Source organism: Petaurus breviceps, unplaced genomic scaffold, assembly GCF_028583685.1.
Source record: "Petaurus breviceps papuanus isolate PSGF00001 unplaced genomic scaffold, PetGlider_PUasm1.0 90769, whole genome shotgun sequence".
In the NCBI taxonomy this organism is placed as follows: Eukaryota; Metazoa; Chordata; class Mammalia; order Diprotodontia; family Petauridae; genus Petaurus; species Petaurus breviceps.
The window spans coordinates 1,161,114-1,188,830 of NW_027187341.1; the positions used below are offsets into that span (position 1 = coordinate 1,161,114).

Below are 27,717 nucleotides of genomic sequence, written 5' to 3' on the forward strand. Positions count from 1 at the left end.
ATGTATTCCTAATTGAGGGTTCTGCTGTGACAGCAGCATTGCCCCAAATATAAACTCCACTAATATAAAAGCAAGATCAATGAGAGAAAGGAAAAAGATATTAAGCATGCTTACATATAAATGTATTAATTTCCCGAAACTGCATTTTGCAGATGCATAAAAAATAAGTTTCTGTAAGTCATACTAAATTAATTTAGGAAAACCTGATGCTAATTTTGACTGAATTTATATCTATAAAAAATAAAAACATCTTGATTTAGTCATTCACTGGTACCTATCTTGTGCTGCCCAACTGGAGGAGAGAAAAAAAATAAGAAGGAAAACATGAAAAAATTGATTAAGATATGATAAAGGTCTTCAAAAGACTTATAGCAATACTACATATACATAATGACAATCTATCCCCCCCAAAAAACAGAACTAAAAATCTACATGACAGGGTATTGTTAGAGATACTATTTATTTTGTCCAATGTGGGAGTGGCCTGTATCAGAAAGTGTGAGGGTAGAATGATAGACAGATGCAAAAGAAAACTAAAGGAACCTAAAAACCGAAGTAACAGAATATGAGGAATGTCTTGCCATGAGAAAGTAGTTGAAGGGAACAACTGCTTATTCTCCATCAAAGATGTAGATCTACACATGTCATATAAGAGATTATCCAGTTAAGTGTCAGAGGAGTGAAAAACCTAATTGTGGCTGATTACTCCCTACTAAGGAGGACTGAAATAGCAGTAATCATGTTTCTATACCTCTCTGCAGCTAGCTGGCACAATGGATAGAGTGCCAGGTCTGGAGTAAGGAAAACTCATCGTCCCGAGTTCAAATTTGGGCTCGGAAATTTAAACTAGCTGTGTGACACTGGGCACTTCACCCTGTTTGCCTCACTCTTCTTATCTGTAAAATAAGCTGGAGACAGAAATGGCAAACCACTCCAGTATCTCTCTGCCAAGAAAGCCCCAAATGGGATCACAAAGTTGGACACAACTAGAAAATAACAAACTGCCCTCTTGATACTCTTTTCTCTCTAAATCTTAGTCACACTACTTCTTCATGATTCTCCTCCCACCTGTCCTCTTCTTGGATCTTTATCCAGGTCATATCTGCCAACTGTGGCTCTGCCCTGCACCCCCTTCTCTTCTCCCTTTATATTACTTCACTTAGCAATCTTATCAGTCCCATGGATTCAATTATCATCTCTATACAGATGGTTCTCAGACCTATTTAATCATTCCTAATCTGTCTGCTGACTACTATTTTCACATCTCCAACTATCTACTAGACGTCTCATATTGGTTATTCTGTAGATATTTTAAATTCAACATGTCTCAGAGAGTCCCTGGAACAATGAATGAGAGGTTAAGTAACAGAGCAAGCTAATATGTATTAGAAGTTCCACCAAGTCTTCTTCACTCCTGGGTAGCTCTTCTATCCATTCCCAAGCTCTGACTTACATATAGCAATTTCTTTAAATGGTAATTTTTCTTAAATATTAGCAACAATGGCCTTAGAAGGGAAATGAGGTCACAGACTGAGAATAAGGAATGGGTTTAAGAGAACTGAGCAAAAAAGAGAGATGTCACAAAACTGTAGTCAAATAAACAAATTTTAGAACTCTTAATGCCAGAAGTGGCGTATTTGTGCATAAGAGTAAGAACATCCTTGGGTTTAGCTGAGGTGGAGTAAAAGGACTAGCTGAGACTGAGAAACTGGGAACCTATGGTTTCTGAAAGAACATTGTTCCCTCAATGTTGAAGACCCTTTAGGACAAGGGAGTCTGGGGAAAGAAGTGAAAAGCATTTATTAAGTGCCAGGCACTGTTAAGCACTTTAGAAATATAATCTCATTTCATCACATTTGTTGCTAATAACAATTCTGTAAAGTTCTATTATTATCTCCATTTTACAGTTAAGGAAATTGAGGCATATAAAAGTTAAGTGATTTGCTCAGGGCCACACAACTAATAAGTGTCTGAGTCTGAATTTTAACTAAAGACTTCTTGACTTCTGGCCCAGTGCTCTATCCACTATGTCTGTCATCCAGATGCTTCTAACTATAAAGTCTAAAGGCAGGAAGCTGGGGTAAATAGGAATACTGTGAACCAGGTACTAAACAGCATTAAATATAATTGATGGCTTGAAAAAGATCAGGAGTGAGGGGCGGCGAGGTAGCACAGCAAGTAAGAGCACCGGCCCCAGTGTCGGGATGACCTGGGGATTGAATCCAGACTCAGACACTTAGCACCCACCCAGAAACACCTGACCGTGTAACCTTGAGCAAGTTACTTAACCCCAATTGCTTAGGGGAGGCCAGGTGGCTCAGTGAACTATAGCCCCAGTGTTGGGATGACCTGGGGATCGAATCTGGGCTCAGATACTTAGCACCACACCCAGAAATAACTGGCCATGTAACCCTGAGCAAGTTACTTAACCCCAATTGCTTAAAAAAAAAAAGATTAGGAGGAGAAAAGACCATCAGATTTGGCAATAAAAAGTTCACTGCTATCTTTGCAGAGAGTAGTTTTAGTTGAGTGGAAAAGTTTTTAAAAGTTAGATTGCAAAAGATTGAAGGGAGTAAGGTAGTGAGTAGGAAGAGAGCAAATGGAGGCAGTGAGGGCAGACAAGGAGTTTTCAAGTAGTCTAACTTCCCAGAACTGAATGATGTTTCTGTATACTGACCTTCAAAGGAAGACAGGTTTCTGAGTGCCAACTTTCTTAGAAAAATACCCACATTAATATGCTTTTGGAAGACATGTTACATAAAATTAAAAGGAAGCATGACCATCTGGATAGTGCCTTTCTGTAAAATTAATTCATCTTTTAGTCAATGGAAATCTAAAAAAATCTCAAGATCCTAATAATAAATTTCTTACATAAAATTCTAGACTCCAAGTGATGCCAAGTAAACAAGAAGTGTTAAATTTTTGCAGCCTGCAATGATGTGTTGCTTATTTTCTTTTATATTTTGCACATGTCAATAAATCTGGGCTACAATAAGACAACCTCTCTATAATTTCTGGTAGCAATGAACTGATCCTGAATTGCCTTCATAAATCCTGCCATATCTACAAGCAAATCCACATTACACAGTCATTTCTTCAGTGCATTTGTGGACATATTATTGGCTGAATTTACATGGATATTACAGTTACTGATTATTGTTGTTGTTTGTTGGATAAATGACTAAATGATGGCTTTCCCTAAATGTTTTCTTAAATGCTGAGTGCTCCATAAACATTATATGAGAGAATGATATCTCTAATTTTCAGAGCAGTCCTACAATCCTTCTTATGAATCGAAGTCATATTGGCAATCAAGTCCTAGAGAGTAATCTACAACTAAATTATCAATTAGATCTAGGACATCCTCAAAATTTATTTCTGGTCTTTATCCTTCAAGAGATACTTTGAGAATGAGACCTTATTATTTTCCTACAAAAAGATAAAAGGGAAGAATTACTTCAGTTTTGATAAAAGGGAAGAATTAATTGTTTTTCTGCTATTTCGTAGCACAATCAACATGACTTTCTAGCCAGCTTCCTATTTTTAGTTTATTTAAAGAATTTGGTTTTTTCTTTATAGTATCTTATATAGATCTCAAAAATTAATCCCGTAAAGGCTTAATTTTTATAAGAAGAAATGCACCATTCTATAAAACCAATTTAAAGGGTAATTTAATTCATGACCATTTGTGATCACTAACTTATGTTTTAATTAAACACTGGATTCCTCGTATTATCAATAATTTTAGTTCATTCCAATGCAATATTTTTACTACATCCATTTAATAAGAACAATCCAAATTATGCTATAGGAAAAACAAATACGAATAATTAGTGCTCAAAAAAACTAATCTAGTTTTTAAGCATTTTTAAATGTAAATTAAAGTCTGAAAAAACAAGATAACCAAAACAGACTAATTACTGAAGAAGAATCCCAATAAACTGAGAGAGAAATTAAAAACTCAAAAGCACACAGAAACCCGGAAAAACACAGTCTCTCAATTCTATAGCAATATATTCACATCAAATTTAAAAATCTTTTGGTTCAGTTAATACTTTTAAACTGTTACCTCAATAATTTGAATTCTACAATAAAGAAAATAGTTAATTTTTAAATTTTGAGAACTTGATAGAAAAACACTATACTTAACAGTAACAATTTAGGATATAATAATGATCAACTAAATTAATAATTATGTCTATACTTTTCTTAATGCCAGTTGAAATGATACATCCTTAACCAAAGCCCAGGAAGCTCTATAATATTAAAAAATTGTTTATTTCTTTTTTCTTTAAAAGAGAGCTTTTCAAAAACAATGAAATATAAAATACTACACTGAAAATATTTTTTGCTAAGAAAGCTAAGTTTGCAGGTAGAGGGAAATAACTACTTTCTTTACAAATTTCCAGTTTTTCAACCTATTCCTTTTCATCCATCTTTAACTGGTCTAGAACTCAAAAAAACTGGTTTCAGTGGCCGATCATCCCACCTGAATTATGGAAGAAAGTATGGATAAATGGCATAACATGCTAACAACATTGTCTTATATAATGTTTCCCTAAATAACATACACTACTATTTACCAGATGTTACAAAAAGTTAGGAACAGCTTAAAGGCAAAAAAATCTCTAGAACCAATCAAAAACAATAGTAAAATGTCAGAATAAACAAGAGCAAAGAAATGTTGTAATAGAGGTAGAAAAAATAAAGTCCAGACGGAATAAGAATAAATGAGTGCCACATCTTTATATCTCAATCAACAAAAAATATTAAGTGCCTACCATGTACCCAGCACTGTGCATCACTTCTCTATTACTGTCAAGTGGACCACTATTCTTCTAAATACCTAGTTTTAAAACCTTACTGTCATCCTCAACTCTTCTCATTCACCTTACATTTCCAAACCGCTGTCTAATTTTGCCATTTCTATTTCCACAATATCTTATATATGCCCCTTCTCTCTAATTCCTCCTCCTCCCCCCAAGTAAGCAGGAAAAACAAAATCTATTACATGTCAAGTAAAACAAATTCCTACATTGGTCATGTTCTCCTCTCATTCTCTACTCCCCACCCCCAAATATGATTCAATCTGCACTCAGTCTATCACCTCTCTACTGGAGGGAGCAGAACATATTTCATCCATAGACTTCCGGAATTTTAGCTGGTCATTGTATTGCTTAGAGTTTCCAGGCCTTTCAAAATTATTTGTCTTTACAATAATGTTATTACTGAATAAATTGTTGTCCTAGCTGTCCTGGTTGTGCTTACTTCACTTTGCATCAGTTCATACATGCATTCCCAGGTTTCTCTGAAATATCCCCTTCAACATTTCTTATAGCACAGTAGTATTCTATCACATTCATATACTATAACTTATTCAGCTATTTACCAGTTGATGGACACCCCCTCAAATTTTCAGTTCTTTATACCCACAAAAAAAGAGTTGATATAAATATACATGTATATGTTTTATTTATTGATTCCTTTCCTCTTCCCTTGAACTCTTTGACATATAGGCCTAGTTAGCATTATTGCTGAGATAAAAGGTATATGTAGTTTAATAACCTACTGAAATCTTTTTAGATACTCATTTTCCCAGCATAGTTACTTATTTTCCCTCCCATTTTTCTGTCCTAGAACTTTTATAAGCCTGTCCTCTGACTGGTTCATTTGGGGTTAGGTAGATAATTTTTCATACCTGTTATTCTCTGATATGCCACTTCATTTCCTCGAAAACTTCCTGAGTGAAGTGTCAACTGATCTGAAACTATTAATTTGAAATTGGTGTTCCTTACTGATTGATTTTATTAACTCAGTTTTTTAGTTTTGTGCCTGGTCTACCTTTACTCTCTATAGCTACTCCAGGAATGTATAAACCTATCACAGTTTTGTTTTGTTTTTTCCCCTAGACTGTAGTTAGTATGAGATGAATAAGCAAGCACCCAGACTGGTCTTGGTGATGAGGGAGAAGATGAAATGGACCCAAATGGCCAATAAAAAGCACAATAGTACTTTTCAGAGTTCAGACTAGGTAAGGATTATATCACAGATGAATAAGTCATAGGGTTATGAAAAATAGAGCATGATCTATAGCAATTGTGTTCATGTGGAGCTCGAGTAGAAACATCTCTGCAGATCACATATTAGAAAACCACAAATTAACACTATGTTGTGTTGTATTTTTATTTATTTTGTTAATTATTTTTCAATTACATTTTAATTACATTTTAATCTGTTTCAGTCTGCACGGGGGATTTTGAGGGACCACTTGTTTCACCCACAAGTTTGACACCTCTGTTCTGTGACATTGTAGGCATCTTTTCTTCATATCTTTATAGGGATTTTGGTGAGGAAGGTACTTTGAAAATCTTAAAATGACTTATTATTTTAAATCTTGTTCTCATCCACTCTGATAGAATTAAGATAGAAATGGTGCAGAGATAAGTCTCTATATCCAGTTATTATTCTTTATAGCCAATGTTCTGTAGAGGAATACAATTAGATAGGGTGACTACTTTTTGTACGTGAATAAAGTTTTGGGATCTAAGCTCATCTTTTGTAGGTTCACTGAAAGTATACACAGGATGAATCCAATAGCCTTCCTATAGGAAAATGGCAGTGATATATATCTCATCTTTTCCTTGTATTTCCTGTCTTTGTTTCCCCCCCAGTAGGCAGGTCTTTTTGGAGACCAGATCTTCACTGCACAGAGGCTGGAGATATGAGTTTTATATGGTGACAGCTTTTAAAAGTTGCTCTTCTTAAATTTTTTTTGAACAGTATTCTATCCAGGCATTTTTTATGGGCAATAGTTTCAGCTGTGATTATGAACTGGTTCCCATTCAGTTTCTTTGTGGAATTCTCAAAAATATTTTGAGTTATAGGGATTTATTGTCTATTAGTTTATTAACTCTTGTGTATGATCTGTTAATTACTACTTTTTTGCAACCTGTTACAAGTGCCAGAGCTTCTTTAGTTTCCTTGAATAATCTTGGACAACAAGTCTTTATTAAAGATAACCTTTCAGTAGTTCTTGGTGTCAAAGATTATGTTTTGACTTACTTTCATAAAGCCTTCACTTTCTGTAAGCTTCTTTTTTGTTGATATATTGTTGCCTGAGTTCATGTATCTTGCCCATGGAGAACCTTTTGATTCCATTCTTTTATCTTAGCCATTTCACAAACTGTTCTGAGACAAATGATTTTGGGTTACATTTGACAGATACACCTGTGGTCAACATTTATTATTGTTCTTATACTAATTTTTTTTTTACTATTTTTCTTTACCGTTGTTTTCTCTTGGCTTTTTAAAAGTGATATCTGTTTCAGAAGTATTTCTGTAATTTTTTAACTTGCTTATAATGTAACGCTCTTACTATGTAATCAGCCCACCTTTTCTTCCTGTCACAAAATCCCTTGGTATTCCTGTTCTTCCTTACAACTCTAAGATTCCATCATTCTATGAACTTATTTCAAAAAATGTGTGACTTCATTAATCCATTGACACAGAGAGACCACAACCCCTCCACATTCTAACAAAAAAAGTTCATCATTTAGCGATCAATCTTCTAATGAAGAACCTCTCCAAACTGGTTAGTCTGGTCTTAGAATGTTAGTACATTTCTAGGTCAGTATTTGAGTCCTTCCAGATTGGTAGAATCTATCAAATATTGTACTTCACTGGCATGACCTGAATGAACTCAAGGCCATTTCCACACCATAATAAGGAAGACTTAAGTGGATAACCTATATAGCATTTAAAGTAATTATGATTCCAGATTTAGATTTTATTTAAAAAAAAATCCATGTCTGTAATGGAAATGCAAATTTAAAGATCTTCCCTGCCCCTAGGCTAAAGCGCACCTGGAGCCTGGGGTGGGAGGCTTGTTTTTCAGTTGATACTTTTTGATTGGCCAGTGGGTCCATAAGGTTGTTACATTCTCTGAGCCAGGAGAAAGCTATATAAGCTCTGATGTGTAGCTTTGTTTTGGGGGCTCACTTTGAGAAGTGTTCTGTGATTTGACCTGTATTCTGGGAAGCCATTGTCCAGAGCCCCCCCGGCTTTGAAAAACCCAGATGTGGAAACCCAGATGTTGACTGGGTATGGATGTAATGGTTGGACAGTTTGGAAATCTGTCTACTTGATCTGTTTCTGTCTTGATAATTCTGTCTGTGTACTTTGAAGTTTGGGGTGCTGACCTTTTCCCCTGAACAAGGTAAACGATATATGTCTGACTGATTAAAGTAAGCTTGTTAACCCATTTTGAGTTGCTTTCCTTTAACAAAGCAGATCCAAGAACCTGTATGGGCAGCCACCCTGAGGACGCTTGGGGTGCTTGCTGCTACAATGTTCCTCTATCCAAAATCACTTTTGGGGACAGGAGATGCTTATGCCACAACACCAATGAGGAACATTCAATATGGTACTGATTTAACTATCCTTATGAGAGAAGTAATGCCAGACTCAGAATCTAGAAGACACAGGTTCAAATCCCACCTCCAATATTTACTAGCTGTGACCATGGGTACATCACTTAACTTCTCTCTCTGTTTTTTAATCTGTAAAATGGGCATAATAATATATTTAATTCTCCAGGTTGTTGTGCGGGTCAAATAAAATATTATGCAAAATGCTTTGCAAACTTAAAAGTACTAAGTAAATGTCAGTTATTATAATTATTAAAAGTTGAAATGTACATGAATAAAAAATGGAACTGGAATACTTCTCTGACTCAGTGTAAAATAAATAGTATCCTGCTATCCTGAAAGTCACTACCACTTATCTGCAATAAGGCTTAATTTATAAGGAAACATGCTCAAAAGAAAACAGTATGATTCAACAAGTACTAATCTTTCTAAAATATAATTACATTATTTAACAATGGAGTTATCAGTATAGCAAACTAAGGTTATACTATTTTAAATAAAAAATGAAATTATAATTAAATTAACAACTGATCCAATATAATAGATTAAGCTAAATATGGTTCCCAGACTAAGAAGATATTGGTAAACTAAATTTGGATCTCACTTATGTTTTCTTCAAATGAATTTCTGCTATTGTTCACTGCACTTAAATAGTGTTAATATAATAAATGTGTTGCTATAAGTTTCCTACAGAATCAAATAGTTGGCCAGGTGTGACAGAAATGTTGAAGAGGAACCAATGTAGGATATCTATCACATCAGCCTCCAGATTTAATAGAAAATTTCCATTAAAATCAATGGAGAATTTCCAAAACTTCTAACAACTCTGAAACTGACAGAAAGCTTCCACTGAAATCAGTGAAGCACTCTTGTCAAATACTCATGATTTACAAATCTGTAGATCAGTTCCATTCATTTCAATATAAGAAAGAATAATACAAGTTTTAGGATTGTTTTAGGAAGTTCTCTGATGAACATAAGCACAACATGGGCATTTGATGTAACATCAATTTTTCAATTAAGTATGACTGACAAATATAAATACATTATATAAAAGTATTTATCCATACATCACCAATGGTTTAAGGCAGTCCTAGAAAATTATTTGATCTCACAAATGTTTTATGATTCCCTCCATACTCAAGACCAAGATTTAAAGATAACTATCCATATAATTTTATTTAATTTTTTTTAAATCATAAACTTTTCAGCTGAATCAAGTTACTCTGAATGAAAGGATCCACACACCTGACTCACAAATACTTTTCAATGGTTATTATGTTGTGAGAAGTTCTTCTGTAAACAAGTCAGTTTTCATTAATAATGCAATGATAGCTCAGATAATTCAATTCGACAAACTTATGCTAAGCACCTACAAGGTACATGACACTTCACTCAACACTGAGAAAAGTGAAAAAAGAAAACAGTCAAAGAGCTTACATTCTACTAGAGAATACAACTTGTACACAAATAAATATAAGGCATATATAAAATAACTGCAAAAGGAAGAAAGTACTAGTAACTGTGGTAGCATTCAGTAAAAGATTCATGTAAGAGGCAGCACCTAAGCTGTGCCTTGAAGGAAGCTCAGGATTCTGTAAAGTACAAGTTAACATTCCAGATACTGATAATCACTTTGCAAGGGCATAGAGGGGGGAGAAGGACCATTGCTTAAAGAAAATAGCTAGCAAGTCAGTTTGACTTTAACAGAGGTTCTGTGAATGCACAAAGTAGGTCTGCAAAGCAAGCGGTAGACAAGATTGTGAAGGGCTTTAAATACCAAGATGCTATATTTTACTCAAGATGCAACAAATCAATTTCAGAGTTGGGTGGAGGATGTAAGTGAGGAGACCAATTAGAAGGCTATTGCAACAGTCTGGGAGAGAGCTGACGTGACCTAAACCAATGGAGGGGAGACAAGGAGACAGATTTGAGAGGTACAAAGTCAATAAGACTTGGTGACTGGATATAGAGGTTGAAGGTACAGTTAAAGTCAAAGGTAACTCCATGAAGATAAGGCTGGATGACTGACAAGATGGTGGTGCCATCAATAGAAATGGTAAAATTTGCAGGAAGAGTTTTGGGGTTTGGGGGGCTTTGGGGTGGGGGGAGGGTGAAAGAATAAATGAGTTTTGTTTTGATGTGCTGAATCTGAAGTGCCTTCAAGACATCAAGTAGAGCTGTTTAGCAGGAATTAAAGTCAGAATTCAGGAAAAATTAGAACTGAGTATGTAAATATGGAAGTATATACTATATGTGTCTAATATATAATATATGCCTATATATTAGATACCTATGTATTTGTCTATAAATATATTATATAATATATATGGAAGTATATAAATATGCACAGAAATAATTAAGCCCAAGAGATTTAATGAGATTACTAGGAGAAAGAATATAGGGTCAAAAGGAGAGTTCAAAACAAAAGTTTGGAGGATGACTAAATTTGTGTGGATGAGCGGTAATCCCGCAAAGGATGATAAAGAGAAGGAAACAGTAGAAGTAGAATCCAAAGAAAAGTGTCACAGGAGCCCAGGAAAGAGTGAAGGGGAGCTGGGAGAACAGAACGGCAGAAAGCGCTGAGGACTGAGAAAAGCCATTGCATTTTGCCACTAAGAGATTATGAGCAAACTTGGAAGAAGTGTCTTAACAAAAGGAAGAGTGGGAAGTGATGCATGTATGTGTGTGTGTGTCTGTGTCTATGTACATGTATATAAGTATATAGCACTTCACAATTTATAAAGTATTTTCCTCACAACAATTCTGTAAGTTAGATATTGCAAGTATTATCTCTCTCCATTTGAAAGATAAGGAAATTAAAGCTCTGAAAGGTAAAGTCACTAATCTTGAGTTAGACACAAGTAAATATCAAGCTGGGACACTTGGCATATAAGTGCTTAATGAATGCTTTGCTGATTGACAGACAAATCAGGGTCTTCTAACTCTAACTCTAAAACTTTTTCCACTATACTACACTATCTTTCCAGAGTACCCCCAATAAGGTCTTAACATTACTCTCAATTTGCTGTAGCTTCTTTTTGAGACGTACAAGATTCATAACACATTTAAGCGTATGATGAAGAAATAATAATGACAACTTCTTCTCACACGTTTTTCCATTCTTGTTTAATTGAATTAATGCAATTTTAAATATAATATCCTGCAAGCAGGATTGCTCCATTTTGGGCTTAGTGTACTTATCTACTGTTCATAGATGACAACTGATCAAATTTACTAAATTTTTTAAAAATCTTTTTTAAATTACTTTTCTATACCTATAAAAATAGAATAATTAGCAATATATAGAAGAATATTTATTGGCAAATATTTATAAAAATCTAGCAAATATCTGTAAAATATTAATAATAGAACCTAACTCACAAGGCTATTGTCAGTATCAAATGAGATAACATTTTTGCTTTGGAACCCTTAAAGAACTACATAAATACTATCTGCTATCATTATTATTATTATTTTCAAATTTTCAGTTACTCTCACCTCCTCAATCCCCACATCTTTTTCACTGCATCCATGATTTATTTGGTATAAGGAGGTGCCAATTAGGATCTGTACTGATGCAGATCAGCACCTGCCCTGCAGGTTTAGAATTTATGGTTTAGAATTGTTCCCATACTCAATATGTGTCAGAGGAAAGACTTGAACCTTGGTATTTTTTATTCTTACACTAGCTCACTATCCAATACTTCATTTCCCACATTTTTGCAGAAGGAATAACATTGATTACTAACTTTCATTATGTGTAAAATCCAGTAAACATTTCAGAGAGCTACAAAATACAATTTTAACACTGAAATTCAATAAAGATTTATCTATTCTTTAAAATTATCATTTAGATATATGCAAACCTACAGAATCTTTTAAATTCTTCTTTTGTTTGAAATACCACAAGTAACTCCAAACAATTTAATTTAGGGGAAAAATAAGTATAAAAAGGTCCCCAAGAGTCTGACTCAATTTCATTTCCAAAGAAAACATGCTGAAACTAGAGAAAATTCAAACCATGTTAAGTAATATTAGTCTACATGATAATGGCACAGGTGAATTTTCTATCACTCATTCCCAAAAATTAGTTTAGTTCAAAACTTAAAAAAATGAAATTATAAAATGCATCAGAAAAAGGAAGACTGATGAATTATAAATCTAACAGTTTCTCTGATGTTCTGTAGGAGACACCAGTAATATTATTAAAGCAAACTGCTTGCAAATAAATATCATTTCAAGGAAGATTCAATACACTCCCAATACTTATTATTTTAGATAACAATTGATGTATTCCCCCACCAAGAAAAAAAAGACATTAATTCACTCATTCATTCAGAATAAATTCAAATCAATATTGGTAACAGGGAAAAATTATACACAATCAAGAACAAACTGGTCTACCACTCTTGACTAATGAATATCACATAAATTGTAGAAAGATGTCAATTCACACTGATAAAACTATGCACAAGCAAAGTATGCCTATAGGTTGAAATAACACAAGAATGAAAAATTCTTGCTAAATCAAGCTGTTTTCACTCCCAAAAGAATATAGCAGTTACTTTATCCAATGACACCCTAGAATTCAGGGGTGGGGAACTATTGCCTGGAGGCCACTTGTAGCCTTCTAGGTCCTTGGACGTGGCCTTTTGAGTCTAAGCTTTACAGAACAAATCCTTTTATTAAGGGGATTTGTTTGGAACTTTGAATTCAATCAAGGGGCAGCACTTTGAGGACCTATCTTACTACTATTAACTAGTTTCTCAAAAAAAAATCTCTACTCTAAATATTTATCCATAATCTTCTGCACAGGACATGTGCAGAACCCATAAAAGATACTCTAACATAGTGCTGGATGAGGTTCACAAAGACAAAAGTCTTTCCAATAGTGAAACACTGACTGGGTCATGCTAATATCTTTACATAAATCTTTTATATTAACCTGTGGAAAATGTGTATGAGATATTTAGCCAATGCTCTTTTCAAAACTGAAAATTCAATGGAGATCATACCTACAACCCAGGGTTCTGTTAGCAGTTTGCTCTAAACCAAATAAATTAACTGATGAGGGCTAATAAATGGAAGTAAAACTAACTAGTACTCTAGCTATCAATCATCACAAGTCACCTAAATTTTATTAGCTGTTCCCCTTTATAAATAATGCTTCATCAATCAATAAACTAGGTCAGAATACAATAAGAATTAACAGAATTCATACCATTAAGATACTACCTACTTATTCCTTAGACAAATCTATATTCAAGAAAAATAAATCTATACTAGACGTAATTTTTCTATAATTTCAAAATTCATTTTCAGATAAACCAGGTATCTACAGACTGAAAAGGCACTAGTACAAAATTACAAATTCAAGGGCAATGACTAATTCTATGGTACTGAAGATCAGACAAACTACATAAGAACTTTAGTGAACTAAGTCTGTCACTTAGATTCCAGGCCAGAGTAAAAAACCTGCTGGCTAAAGACAGGTTTTGAGGTGCCTAATAAAACCAATTCAAGCAATCTCTCAGTTGCTCAAAGGAAAAAAAAAGAGCTTCTACAAAAGGTAAAGGTGGTTTGTGCCTTCCTTTTTGGTAGTGTATGAAAAATTGTACAACACTGCAATAACTCTTTACAGAGAGCTCACCTTTCCTAATATCTAACATAAATCTTTCCTTTTCCTTTCAAAACTGCTGCATGGTAAAAAGTCCAATGCCCCTCTTCCCCCTCGAAAAAACATACTTGTCATGCCAGCATTTTCAAATGTGACCCCTTTCTAGTCACTTGCCAAGACTTTTTTTAAGAACTTAAGTAAATGGAATAGTCAGTTCTATAAGCAAGAATTCTGCATGTATAATTTAAATATAAAAGTACTAAAAGCAAGTAATGAAAGTTTAATCAACAACTGAGACATTCATTTCTTTTAATTGTCACTCCAAAATGTTAATGTGAGATCAAAGTGGAAAACATTTCTTGGTAGACATAAATCACACATATAACAACCCTAGTGATTTTAGGACACAAACATATCACCCATTTTCTCAAACACATGCATAAACATACAAAGACAAACACACACAGGCAGAGTACTGGCTCTGGAGAAAGAGAATGTGGGTACAAATCCCACCTCTGATGCTTGCTATATGTATGACCTTAGGCAAGTCATTTAATCTCCCAAGGCCTCAGTTTCCTCATCTGTAAAATGGTGATAATAATAGCACCTGCCTCCCAGGGTTGTTCAGGGTTGTTGTGAGGGTAAAATAAGATAATAAAGTTCTTTGCTAACCTTAGAGTTCTATATAATTGCTGACTAATATTACTTAACATGTCTTCAACTTCAACAAATTTTGGTTTCTATATTCCCTCAAGTGACATATAGCACAAATTTCTCTATACCTTAGTAGATGAATTTCATTCAGAGTCATAAGTGAAAAATCATCATCTTAACTAGATGATGAGTCTCTCCAAACCCAGCTAAGATAATTCTTAGACAAAAGACATATAATCTACTACGAGGCTCCAGTTTATACCAACTTCCAGGATTCTCCCTTTGCCAATAACCTTCAAGAACCAGGATTACCACCATATCACAATGAGGCATGAGGAGAAGCTAAAGGGCAAAAGAAAAGTGTATACTCAATGACAATTACAGGAACATGCTAGCAAAACTTTCAGAGAATCACAGATTTAGAGCCAGAAGAGACTTTAGAGACCATCAAGTCCAGTCTTCTCATTTTACAAATAAACTGAGGTACAGAGGTTAAGTGACTTGCTCAGGTTCAAACAGGTAGGAAGAATCTGAGGTAGGATTTGAACCCTGGTATTCCTGAATATTCACCACCTCAACAGCTCTGATTCAGGATCATAAAAGCATTAGGAGATAGAAGGGTCTTAAAGATAATATAGCCCAGCAGTTTCTAGATAAAAACCTTACTGCTCAATCTTCTTTCATGTTTTCTTTCTCCTTATAGGGATCACCAATCCCTCTCTACCTCTCAGTACTTTCTTGCGCTATCAATCCTGCTCTGGCTACACTCATCCTATTCCACATTCAACCCTTTACTCAATCAATTCTACTCTAAATCCCTTGCTCAAAGTACTCTTGCTGCTTATACCCTTCTAAACCTGCCTCTACTTCTTTACCTACTCACTCCTAAATCCTTACAATGTGATACTTGTCCATACCACTCCTGGTTATACTGTTATGGTTCTTGAAATCTCACTATGCAATTTTTACTTGACTTAGCAAATACTGCTGAGTTAGAGGAGCAAATATTTTTCATCCCTGCTGAGATAGCAAGTTTCTTTTTACACCCGTTTTTGCTTGGAGCAGTCAACTCTATAGGCAGTTGAAACTAGATTTATAGTTTATTCACCAAAAACCCCTGCAAACAGCACATGAAGACCTAAAGCATATAGGGTCTAACAGAATATCTAATAGTTCTTAACAATTTACAATGATAGTACAGGAAACAAAGTATACAACTTATATTGTGGGCCAAGAGGTCAATAATGCTTATTACCTTTAGACATTGCAATGTCACAAAATACATAAACCAAATGTGGCAGCTGCCAATTGTATGTTACAAGAAGTAGAAAAATATTTTTAAATAGGAAGATACCACATATGGGATCCCTTCCCAACCCCCACCTACCCTACACATGCACACAAAAACCTTAAGTACCCATTACATGTTCTATTTTGCATAGATTGAAGAGGAAAAACTCAGGGTATCAATAACATTTAAATGAGAATTGTGGTGAAAAATACTCTAGAACTCTGAACAACAAGGAAAACACTCTACCTTATGATTCATAACTTATATAAATACAAAAGACATCAATAAAATATTTTTAATTTTTAGAAAGCGAAAGTCTAGGAATAGGACAAGCAGGCAAACACCATTTATTCAAAGATTCACCTGTGACCAATATATCAATCCTTATTCACCAAGGTAAGGACTAAAACAAAAGAGACAATATAGGTAAGTTCAAACACACTGGTAACATTATTTTGTTGGTTTCACAGAGCAATTTCCAGGGCCTACAGAAGGCATGCTTCTCTGTAAACTGAACTTGACCATGTTAGCTTTGCCATTGTGAAATGTTAAGATGGTTTCCAAAAATTTGGATACAGAGGACGATCAGAGGGGTAAGAAGATGATGACTCAGGGCCTCTCCCAGGCCATATGGATTTTTTTTTTTTTAATTAGGAGCTTTTATACTAGTGGTCATGGAAGGAAGTGCAGCATGACCCAAAGAATGTGTGATAAACCAATCAGAAGGGAAGTTGGGTTTAATCTCAACCTCCCAAGAACAGCCAATTATGGGGGACTTGTCTCCAAAACAACCACATCTATCCACCCATTATTCTTAAAATTGTGCAAGCTTCCAATTCCCCAAATTCTATACCGTAAGTCAGTCATCAGGGTAGTTATTACCTATCCCCAACCCAGGTACCCACTACCGTAGCTGCTCAAAAGTCATAGGACAAATCTCCCTGCTCCCACGCAGCATACCTACCCATGCTCCTCAGAAGACCTTGTGGCTATAGTAGCTACCTCACAGAAAGAAGAATGATTAGAAGCCCCATTCTTTGCTTCTTCTTCTTTCTTTTCCTTCTGGGTAGGGCAGGATGAACAAGCACAGAAAGATTATATCACAGATCTCATTGCATTATATCCCCCCATCCCAACCCTCTCTTCCACTTAGGAATTTCTGTATTTCTTTTGGAGGCACCATTCTTCTAGGAACAGTAGTTCATGACCTACATGCCATCCTCAGTTCCTCACTCTCATATATATAAAATCAATAATCACATCTTGTCATTTCTAAAACTCACACCTTTTACATTCAACACCTTCTCTCCATTTAAACAGCCAACACACTAATTTGGACCTTCACCTCCCTAGCCTGGACAGACTGAACAGTTGCTTCCTTGCATTAAGTGCTTCCCCAAACCAATTCATTCTCCACATGATTGTCAAAGTGATTTTTCTGAAGTCCAAATCTGACTGTCACACTCAACCTGCCCCCTATTCCCATCTCCTATTCAATTAACTCCAATGGTGCCCCATTACTTCAAAGATCAATACAAATGTTTCATTGGTCATTTAAAGCCCGACAACATGGTCTAACCACCCCCCTCCCATTCTACAGTATAACTCAACTAGTTTCTTGCCATTCCTCTTGATGAAACAAAAACACAACTAAAATATTGAAACAAGATAGCTTTTGATTTAAGCAGAAAGAAGTATGGATTTATATTGAAAACTTTGTTCTGAGTTTAAGTCAGAGATAATTTACTTTTGTTTATTGTTTCTACAACATACATGAAGAATATCTATTTACCCACTAGAAACACAATGCCTGATGGATATCTATTACATTCACTGACTGTTAGTTTGACTGTTGTATCAGGTACTTTTTTATTCAAACGTATCTTTAAGGGGTGGCCAGGTAGCTTAGCAAGTAAAGAGCACCAGCTCCATTGTCGGGATGACCTGTGTAACCCTGAGCAAGTTACTTAACCTGGATTGCTTAAAAAAAATAAAATAAAATAAACATATCTTTAAAAAAAATAAATTCATCTCATAGCTACAGTGATAAAATAAATAATTATTGGTGAATATCTTTAACAAGTCAGTTCTATACTCCAAGATACAGATTTTCTAAAAAATGACTAAACATTCGTTTATATTACTCAAGCAAAAAGAATTTTAGACCACTAATAATTTTTTAATTTTATATTGTTTCTTTTATCTTTACCTAATCCTTTTAAATTACTTCTTTATAATGTATACAATATTATTCTGATATAAATATATACAATTTACAAATAAGCATGCAAATATCAGGGTTGTGTGCTCAAAAAATTTTTTACTGATAAGAGATACAGTCAAAAAAAGTTTGAAGATCACCATTCAGTCAAAAATGACCAAGAGATGTTCCAAGGAACATTTTTTCAATGATTGTTTTCTTTTTTATTATGTTTTCATTTAGCCCTAAACAAACTCATGCCTAACAAATGTACTCTCAAGGTTCAATTTTTATTTGCTTCTAAATTCTGTAAATTTAAAAACCTGTACTTTTTCTCTCAGACATAGTTTCAAGAGACTTATCACATAAAACTGGATTCATTCAAATGTTTGAAGTTAACATGAAATACTTACAAAAATACATTTGTAAAACAAATAATTCATTTTGCATAGAATAAAATCAAGAGCCTTATATATGAACATGTAATTATTATACTATATTCTGTGTTGTCCGTGTCAGTATAAAACTGTTGCAATTCTGAAGTTATGGGGTTTTATCAGCTATCACATCGATCTCTTTCAATTTTTAAAAAAAAATTTTTAATGTGGACTTTTCATAGGGGAGAAAAATCTTCAAAATGTTATGGTTAAAAAGGATGCTCGCATTGAGGCGGACAGGTAGCACAGCAAGTAAGAGCACCGGCTCCAGTGTTGAGAAGACCCATAGATCGAATCCCAGGCTCAGACACTTAGCACCCACCCAGAAACACCTGGCCGTGTAACCTTGAGCAAGTTACTTAACCCCGATTGCTTAGGGGCGGCCAGGTGGCTCAGCGAGTAAGAGTACCGGCTCCAGTGTTGGGACAACCTGGAGGTCGAATCCTGGGCTCAGACACTCAGCACCACACCCAGAAATAACTGGCGTGTAACCTTGAGCAAGTTACTTTACCCCGATTGCTTAAAAAAAAAAAAAAAAGGATGCTGGCTTTTTTTTTTTGAGAGAAAAGACTGAAAGATATGTTTTACTTTAAATAAAAAGTGACTGAGAGGCAGCCTGACATAATGAATAGGCGGCAGGCCTATAGAGTCATAAAGACCTTCATTTCAGTTCTGCCTTTAGCCTGTATTAGCTGTGTGATCACAGACAAGTCATAGGATATTGAAACTTTCAATATCCCAAGCAATTCTCTAAAATGCTATTCCTCTGCATCATCAGAGGGAGTTTCTATTTCTACACTGGGAGTCCCACTTGCATCAATGAAATCATAGGCCCAAATAAATATATGCAAGTGTGTGTGTGTGTGTGTGTGTGTGTGCGCGCACAGCTCGCACTTGCGCACCTCTCAAGAAGAGAAAGTGAGGCTGATGACTTTGTGCAACCCTGCCCCACTTAAATCCAATACACCCATTATGTCATTGATCTTCTTCGAAAAAGTATGAATATATAGTATATATACACACATATATATATACATATATATGTGAGTATACACCCACACATACAGGAATCCATCTAACACAAGTTTCTTAGAAACTTACTTCAATGAGTATATTCACATAATCACTGAAAAAATGAACAGAAAGAACTGGATATTGGCCCATGTCAGAGAGTACTTTATCTTGATACAAAAAGAACCCAGGTAGTCTTACTAAAATCACAGAAAAAAAATCTTCTGTAGTATAGCAAAGTAGATAATAGAGATTACAAAGAGAAACATCACTGAGATATCATGTACTTACATGGATATATGCAAAATAGACATAAGAGAAGGTACTAGTAGCTGACAGAAAGGCTTCATGTAGAAGGTGAATAGCAAGCAAGTTCCTTGAAAGGAACAGATTTGAAGAGGTAGAACTGAGGAAGGAGTATATCCTAGGAAAGAGCAAACTGTACAAAGACAGGAAGAGAAGAAATGTCATACCATACAGAAGGAACAGTAAGAAGGTCAGTTTGACTAGATTAGACCATAGTTAGAACACACGAAGGGGTGTAGTGTGTAATAAGGTCAAATGGTGAAGGTCTTTAAATGGCAAAGGAGTTTATACTTGCTCCTTAAGTAATAGGGAACCACTAGAATTTACTAATTGCCATGGTCAAGTTGACACGATGAATGAAAATCATGTTGGCATGGTGGATAGACTGGAATGCAGAGGAGATTGAAAGGGGACAAATCTTATTGCAACAGTTCAGGGGAGAGATGATAAGGACCTGAACTAAGGTGGTAGCTATGTGGGTGGACAGAAGGTAACCAAGCAGCATAAAGAATTTTATTTGAGAACAGAACTCAGGAAATTAAATAAATGATAATGCTGAAAACAACTTAAGGTATTCAAAAAGGTTTTACCTCGTTTTTTTATTATTATTCTGTCCAAATGAGACAGAGTGGTGGAGTAGATAAAATGCCAGCCTCGGGGTCAAGAAGATTTGGGTTCAAAGCTAGCCTCTGACATACTGGCTATGTGACACTGGGCAAGTCACTTAATCTCCCAGAGCTCTGAGCAACTAAGACTATAAACTGAAGAGAAGGTACAAATAAGTACTGATGCAGGAATAGTCTTCACCTAGGAACCACCTATACCAATGAAATAACAGACACCATCTCTATTTTTATCTTATTCTATCTTAGATTCGGGCACTATATTTTATTTGCTACCCTATAATTGGGCACTAGAAGCCCAATTAATACAATTCTAATCTCCCAAAAAGCAAAGTAAGAGTAAACTGACAACATTAATATAATTTAATACCTCTTAGGAAAGAAAAATAAATTTAAAGTAATCAAAGATTTTTTTTCAAAATTTCCTAGAAATCCAGGAATACCACCAATGCTATTATTCTGGTCTGATTTAAGAAAAATCCTGAGAACCTGTGGTATTGTTCCAAAACTACCATTCCCATGAACTCAATATTATTGTCACACAATCCTGGAAAGGGCTTCCATTTTAACATCTACTAAGAAGAGCATTTTTTAGTAAAAAGCTGTGAAAAGATGGCCAATTTGGGGTTTTTTTTTGGTTCACTAACAAGACATCTTTTAATTAATTAGAAAGGGAAGCTGTGGTATAGTGGAATAAACATGTTATCTGAAATCAAGACACCTAAGTTCAAGTCCCTGGCTGGCTTTATGTTTTCTTAGATGTGTGACCTTGGACAAGTCAATTAACTTCTCTCACTGTAACCAGAGAATTGTTTAATTCAATTCAGCACTTACATTTTAAGGAAGACAGAGAAAAGCAGAGCGTCCAGCAAAGGACAATGGGCATGCTGATGAGCCTCAAAATTATGCTTTATGGTACATGTTCTTAGTCAAAGGTCTGTGAACTTCATATGTTTTTTCTAACAATACTAATAACTACTTCAATATAATCAGTTTCCTCTATAATCGATATATTTTACTTTATGCATTTATAAACATTCTGGGGTCTATAGGCTTTACCAGACTGCCAGAGGTCCATGACACCTAAAAAGGTGAAGGTTTTTTGGTTTGTTTTTAAATAGGACAGGTTAAAGAAACTAGAGATGTTTAAACTATAGGGAGGAAAAGAGACATGACAGCTATCATAAGGCACTTGAAAAGCAGTACAAGAAGTGAGATTAAAATATTTTGCTTGGCCCCAAAGGATAAAACTAGAAGCAATGGAGAAAAGTTGCAGAGAGTCAAAGTTCAGTTCAACAGAAGGAAAATTTTTCTAAAAGTTACAGTCACAAGTGGAAGGATATTCCTTTCAACTGAGATCTTCAGTCAAAGGGTAGATGATACAGTTTGAATAAGATGGCCTATAGATATCTTCAAATTCTTAGATTCTGTTCTATTAAGTATATGCAATATGTAAGGCATTTGCTGAACAAAAACAAAGCAAATGCTGCACTTAAGAAGTTTATAATTTCTAAGGATGCCAACTCCAACATGAAGCCTATTCTTACCCTCTAGTAGCTGATGTTCTCCATTCTCTCAAGGTTCTCCTCCTATCCAACCACTCACTCCTCAGTTACCTTTACTGGTGGTTCAACCAAGTCATGTCTTCTAACTAGGGGTGTCCCCCAAAGCTCAGTCCTAGTCCTTTTTTTCCACTCTATGCTATCTTATTTAGTGATCTCAATAGCTGCCACAGGTCCAATTACCATCCCTATGCAGAAGATTCCCAGATCTACATATACAAATTCTAATCTCAGATAAGCTAGTAATAGATCTCCATCTGCCTCAGGGGACATCAGCAAGTCCTATAAGCTTTTAGAATTCATCAAGTACTCTCTCACCATCCCACAAACCTACCCACCCTAGGGAGAATGTTCCCTATCACTGTTTAATGATACCAACAGCCTCCCAGTCACTCAGGCCAACCTTGGTCATTCTCAGCTCCTTTCACTCATCTCATCCTTGCCCAGATCTTATTATTTCTACCTTCACAAAATCTCTCATACAAGTCCCCTTCTCTCTATTCATAGAGCTAAAATTCCTGTTCGGGCACTCACCACCTAAGGCCTGGCTATTAAAATTGTTTTCCAGTTAGTCTCCAGAACTCATCTCTCCCCACTCCAGTCCAATCTCCACAGATCTGACAAAGTAATCTTCCTAAAGCACTGTTCTGATCCAGTCACCCACTTGTCAGAGAGCTCCAATGACTCCTTATTACCTCCCAGATATAAGGTATTCTATTTGACATTTAAAGCTCTTTATAACCTGGCCCCTTTGTACCTCTCCAGCCTTCCACATACTCTACAATTGAACTACACTGATCTATTCGAATACAACCATGTCTTCAACTTTTCACTGGCTCTCCCCCAATTAGAACTGTAATTCTAATTCCTTGAGTAGAGGGGCTGCAGGATTTGTGGAAGGGGTTTTACTGCTTTCTTTTTAATATCCACAAGGCTTAACTTAGTGCCTAGTACACAGTTACTCCTTAATAAATGTTTGTTGACTAATATGTGTTACACTGTGGCATGATGAGAAATCTTCCAGCTTGGTTCTCAGGAAGTGTAAATTCTAAACCAAAAGGGAGTCTGCTTAAATTGGTCTCTTGATTGTGAGATATAAAAGATTTCCAATTGGCTAGTCCAACAGCAGGTGTAGAGAAAGGCAGAGAGTTTCATAAAATTAACTCCAAAAAAAGGACAAAAATTCATCTCAAGCATCCTTCTGTGTATACTACTTACCTAAAATTTTATTTCAATCTTAATAAAAACTATATGGATCAACAAAATTTCCTGGAAATCCTTTCTTTTCTTCCCTATTCATTCCCTAGATAACTCCTAGCTTGATTACTCATTTAGGTAACACTAGTAGATAATCTTTGAGAGATAAGAAACTCTTGACATATAAGAGAATCCATGAAATGATAATTCAGCTCTTCAATAGGTGGATGTTAATTTCAAGATTCAATAAAAACTCCTATAAAATGCTGGTTGGTATTAAACAAAAATCATTACCCAACTTAAGAGACAACTGCATCATATCAAGTTTTTGCTAAATCAGTCATATTACAAGCAACATGATTTGACTCTTAAGTGTATTCAAATTCAAGTAATAACTGGTAGTGTTAGAGGTTTTGAACTGAAGAGTGAATTCAGGCTTGGATAAACAAACTGCTTCAAACCATATTTAACCAAAGAGTCACAGAATTTTCATATTGGAAGAAACCTCAGTGTTATCTAGTTGAACCTCCTTATTTTACAAACTGAGAAACTTAAGGTCAGAGTTCATTACTAGCTGGTAGGAGTACAGAAACCCCTCTCAGTTGCATAAACAAATACATTGCTTCCCTGAATAAAAAGAAAGAAAAACTTGGCCTGTGTTTATAGCTTTTATCTAAAAAATACCACCAACCCTCCAATCCAGCTAAACTGGTTGACTCAGTCCCCAGAATACACCTTGAATTTCCCTGGTTCCACACCTTTGTGCAATGTCTTTCCCCAACCTAAAATGCCTACCCTCTACCTCTATATTCAATTTAATTCAAACCAAACAAGTATGCTTGGCACTGATGATACAAAGGTGAAAAGTAACTACCATTCTTGTTTACTTTCTCCTAAGATTTACAGAGCATACACACTGCTCTCCCCCCAAAAAAAGTTAACACAAAAAGAATGTGAAGAGAAGGGGGGAAGCAAAAAAAGAAATATAGGCAAAGTGCCCTAGAAAGTGTGAAGAGGGAGAGAAGCCCTATTTTATAGCATATCTATTTTAAAGATGATGCCAGTGAGCTTCACAAAGATCTTTCACCAGGGTTATGAATCTAGCTAGTAAATGTATGGATGCAAGACTGAGGCTCCTGTCTTCTTGTTAAGTGCCATTAGAAGTAGTAATTAATAAAACTTAGCAAAGTTTCTCAAGTTAATTGATCCATAATCTTTTGAATGAAACTTTAAAACATAACAGACAATTCTACATGACCTTTTCACAAAAGTAAAGCCTCAGCAACCTGGTCAACACTCATGTCAGTCAACATGCTTTTATTAAGTGCTTACTATGTATCAAGAGTTAAATTTCCACCAGTATAATTTTAATTGCTACTAAGAAACTTGATTTATTTGGGGGGAAAGGGAGAAAACAAGCTATTCTTTTATGAAAAAGACCTCCCTGGCACATATCACTTGATAAATTAATGTCTATGTTGCAGAGGACGGCAGTCTGCCACTTGATTTAAAACCAAATGAAAAGAGACAGAGTAACTCTAAAGAAGTGTTGATGGGTCTTTTAGATTCACACTCAATTACTTTTCCTCCCCAACTTTCAGCTAGTGTTTATGATCACCACCATAGACCATTTTCCGGAGAACGGCACCCTTCTTCCCAAATATAAAATAGGCTGGCAGGACGGTGGTGGTCGGCGGTAGACCCAAGGCCCTTCCACATCTAGCAGGCAGTCTTTCCAGCAGCACACGTGAGCAATCAATCAAGCATTTATTAAGCACCGATCTACGGGCCAGGGACAAGACACACAAAACAGCCCCTGCCCTCAGTGAGCTCCCAATCTAAAAAGGGATACAGCATGCAAACCACAATGTACAGAACAAGATAAGGCCGGGACAATTTAAAAAAGGAGGGCCTCTCATTACGGGGGCCTGGGGAGGTGGGCTTTTAGCAGAGATTTTAAAGAATCCAGAAGACAGGAGGAGGAGGAGGTCCTGCGTTGCGGCCATAGGGAGCCGCCAGTGCAAAGGCACGGAGTCGGGAGATGGCACGCCTGGAGCGAGGAGCGGCCAGGGGTCGAGGGTCGCTGAGGATGGGGAGGCTGGAATGTAAGGTTTACGGAGCCTGGAAACACAGGGGGCTCGGAAAGCAGCGTGGGGCCGGCAGGCAGGCTCCGGAGGGCTGGAGAGGCCTAGCAGGGCGCCGGTCCTGGGCCTCGAACCCGCGGCCGCCACTTTGGGGAGTTTGGGGGGGCAGGGCGGAGGGAGGCCCCCCGCGTGGTGTCGCCGGGGCCGGGTCGGGCCGTACCGGGGCGGGGCCGAACCCGTCGGGAGGCCGGAGAAGAGGCCTCGGGCGGCCTGCCCCGGCCCTGCTCCTACCCCCACCCCCCAGGTACGCGCACTCCCTCCGCCCTCCGGCCCTCCCTCCAGCCCTCGCCGGCCTCCGGGACCCGGGCCCGGCTCGAAGCAGGGGGAGGCGGGGGCGGCCGAGACAAGCCACTTACCAACCCGCCTGGGACAGCGCCGCGCTCGGGACCTCAGCCATGGCAGCTCTCCGGCTGGGGGGGCGGGGGGGGGCGACCGGGGGGGGGGGGGGGGGGGGGGGGGGGGGGGGGGAGGGGGCCGGAGGGGGGAGACAAAAAAAAAAAAAAAACCCCCGCACCCCCCCGCTCCCGCAATGAGCATGCTCAGTGCGCCCGCCGGCGCGACCCAGTGCGGTGCCGCTGCCTCCCGGCCTCCTGGTTTTCGCTCCCGCCCCGGGAGGAAGAGGAGGGATCAGGAGGAGAGGGAGGGGCTTTGAGCCTTCAAGCGGCCGATTTCCCATTGCGATTTGTAGTCCCGGGGCAGTCCCTAGCTGGGCAGTCTTTGTCTGGGTAGTGGGGAAGACTGCCACCTATGAAGGAGCGCAGATTCGCGGGGCGCTTAGACTGCAAGGTCCGGTCCTCCGGATGAAAAATCTACTGCCAGGTTTTCCCTGGGCCGACCCTGGGACACGTAGGGACAACTCCTCCAGCCCCATCCCGCAAAGGGAGCATTTAAGTTAGGACCGCAAGCATTTTATTAAACCCTTCCTATGTGCCTGAGACTGTGCTTCACAAGAGGAAACTCAGCAAATAGTGCTTTTTGTCCAGGGAAGTGCAAGTTACAAATACGGGCAGTCCCAGAAGTCTTAGTGCAATGTTAAGCTTTAATGACTTAAAAAAAAAACAAACCTGTTTAAACCCCACTAATAATAGCTAGCATTTATAGAGTGTGTTTTGACTGCTTTGCAGTTGGCAAAGTTAATTCATCTGATTGTCACCACGATCTCAGGAGGGAAGTGCTATTAAGACCCCCATTTTACCAATGAGGAAACTGAGGCTAAAAGAGGTTAAGGGGTATCACATCTAGTGTCTGAGAGAGAATTAGAGCTCAAGTCTTCCTGACGCCATTTCCAGCATTTTATCTTTTTCTGTTCCTACAGTAAATATATGTGACAACTCATGAAAGAAAACTAGCTAATATAGTGGATAGAGTGCTTGACTTGGAGTAGAGAAGACCTACGTTGTCACCCCCAAGACACCCCTGTGAGGCTCATGGCAAGTCACTTAACCTCTCTCAGCTTCAGTTTCCTCATCTTTAAAGTGGGGATAACGGCAATACCTATCCTATAGCGTTGTTGTGAGGATAAAATAGCCAGCATTTATATAGCTCTTTAAAAACAGTTTACAAATATCTCATTTGGTCCTCAGAAGGTGGGTGCTATTGTTAACTTTAATTTACAGGTGAAGAAACTGAGGTCGAGATAGGATAAATGACTTGTCCAGGGTTACACTGCCAGTAATCGTCTGAGGAGGGATTGAGTCTAGGTCTGGCCTATCCACTTCACTACCTAGCTGCCTCTTAACACATGTAAAACGCTAGGCAAACCTTAAATTGCTATACAATGGCTAGTTTATTATTGTTGTTAAAACAAGGTAATCTGGTAGCTGCCTTCAGTCCTATCCCGCTTCCCCTGCGCGCCCCTTCCTTGCACCGCCCTCCTGCCCTTTCAGATTAAGCTCCCCTGCTCAGCTTGTTCGGTTTCTCCCCGCTGGCTAGTGCCCTTCTCCTCTGCTCTTAGCTACCACTGAGCCCACAGAAGGTTGAAAGGCAGGGCCTGGCATGTTCTGCAGCAGGCAGCACTTGTAGGTCATTCAGAAGCTTTCTGCGCTAAAGGAATTCTGGGTCTGCTCATAACCAATCAGGAAGGAGTGCCAGGCAGAACTTGGCCAGCAGTGCGGAGGCTGGCTTTTCCTAAAGGTTCTTCTATCCATTTCACTCCTCCCCCTCCTTGTTGTCTTGTGGGGTTCGGGGGCGGGGGATGCCGCTAAATGCAGCTGCGCGTGGCATCCAGGTACACTAACTGCAAGAAA

At 37.3% G+C, this 27,717-nt stretch overlaps 1 protein-coding gene across 2 annotated transcripts in view; it reads right to left on the reverse strand.

Annotated features, from left to right (window-relative positions):
• Positions 1–25,941, reverse strand: part of TDRD3 (tudor domain containing 3) — a 204,400-nt gene extending 178,459 nt beyond the window's left edge. Inside the window, exon 1 of one of the 2 annotated variants that reach the window (XM_069068618.1) lies at positions 25,828–25,941. In XM_069068618.1, the coding sequence (XP_068924719.1) occupies positions 25,828–25,868 (41 nt within the window). In that variant the 5' untranslated portion in view covers positions 25,869–25,941. The remainder of the gene's footprint in view (positions 1–25,827) is intronic. The other variant, XM_069068617.1, reaches the window with a different exon arrangement.
• Positions 25,942–27,717: the final 1,776 nt, after the last annotated feature.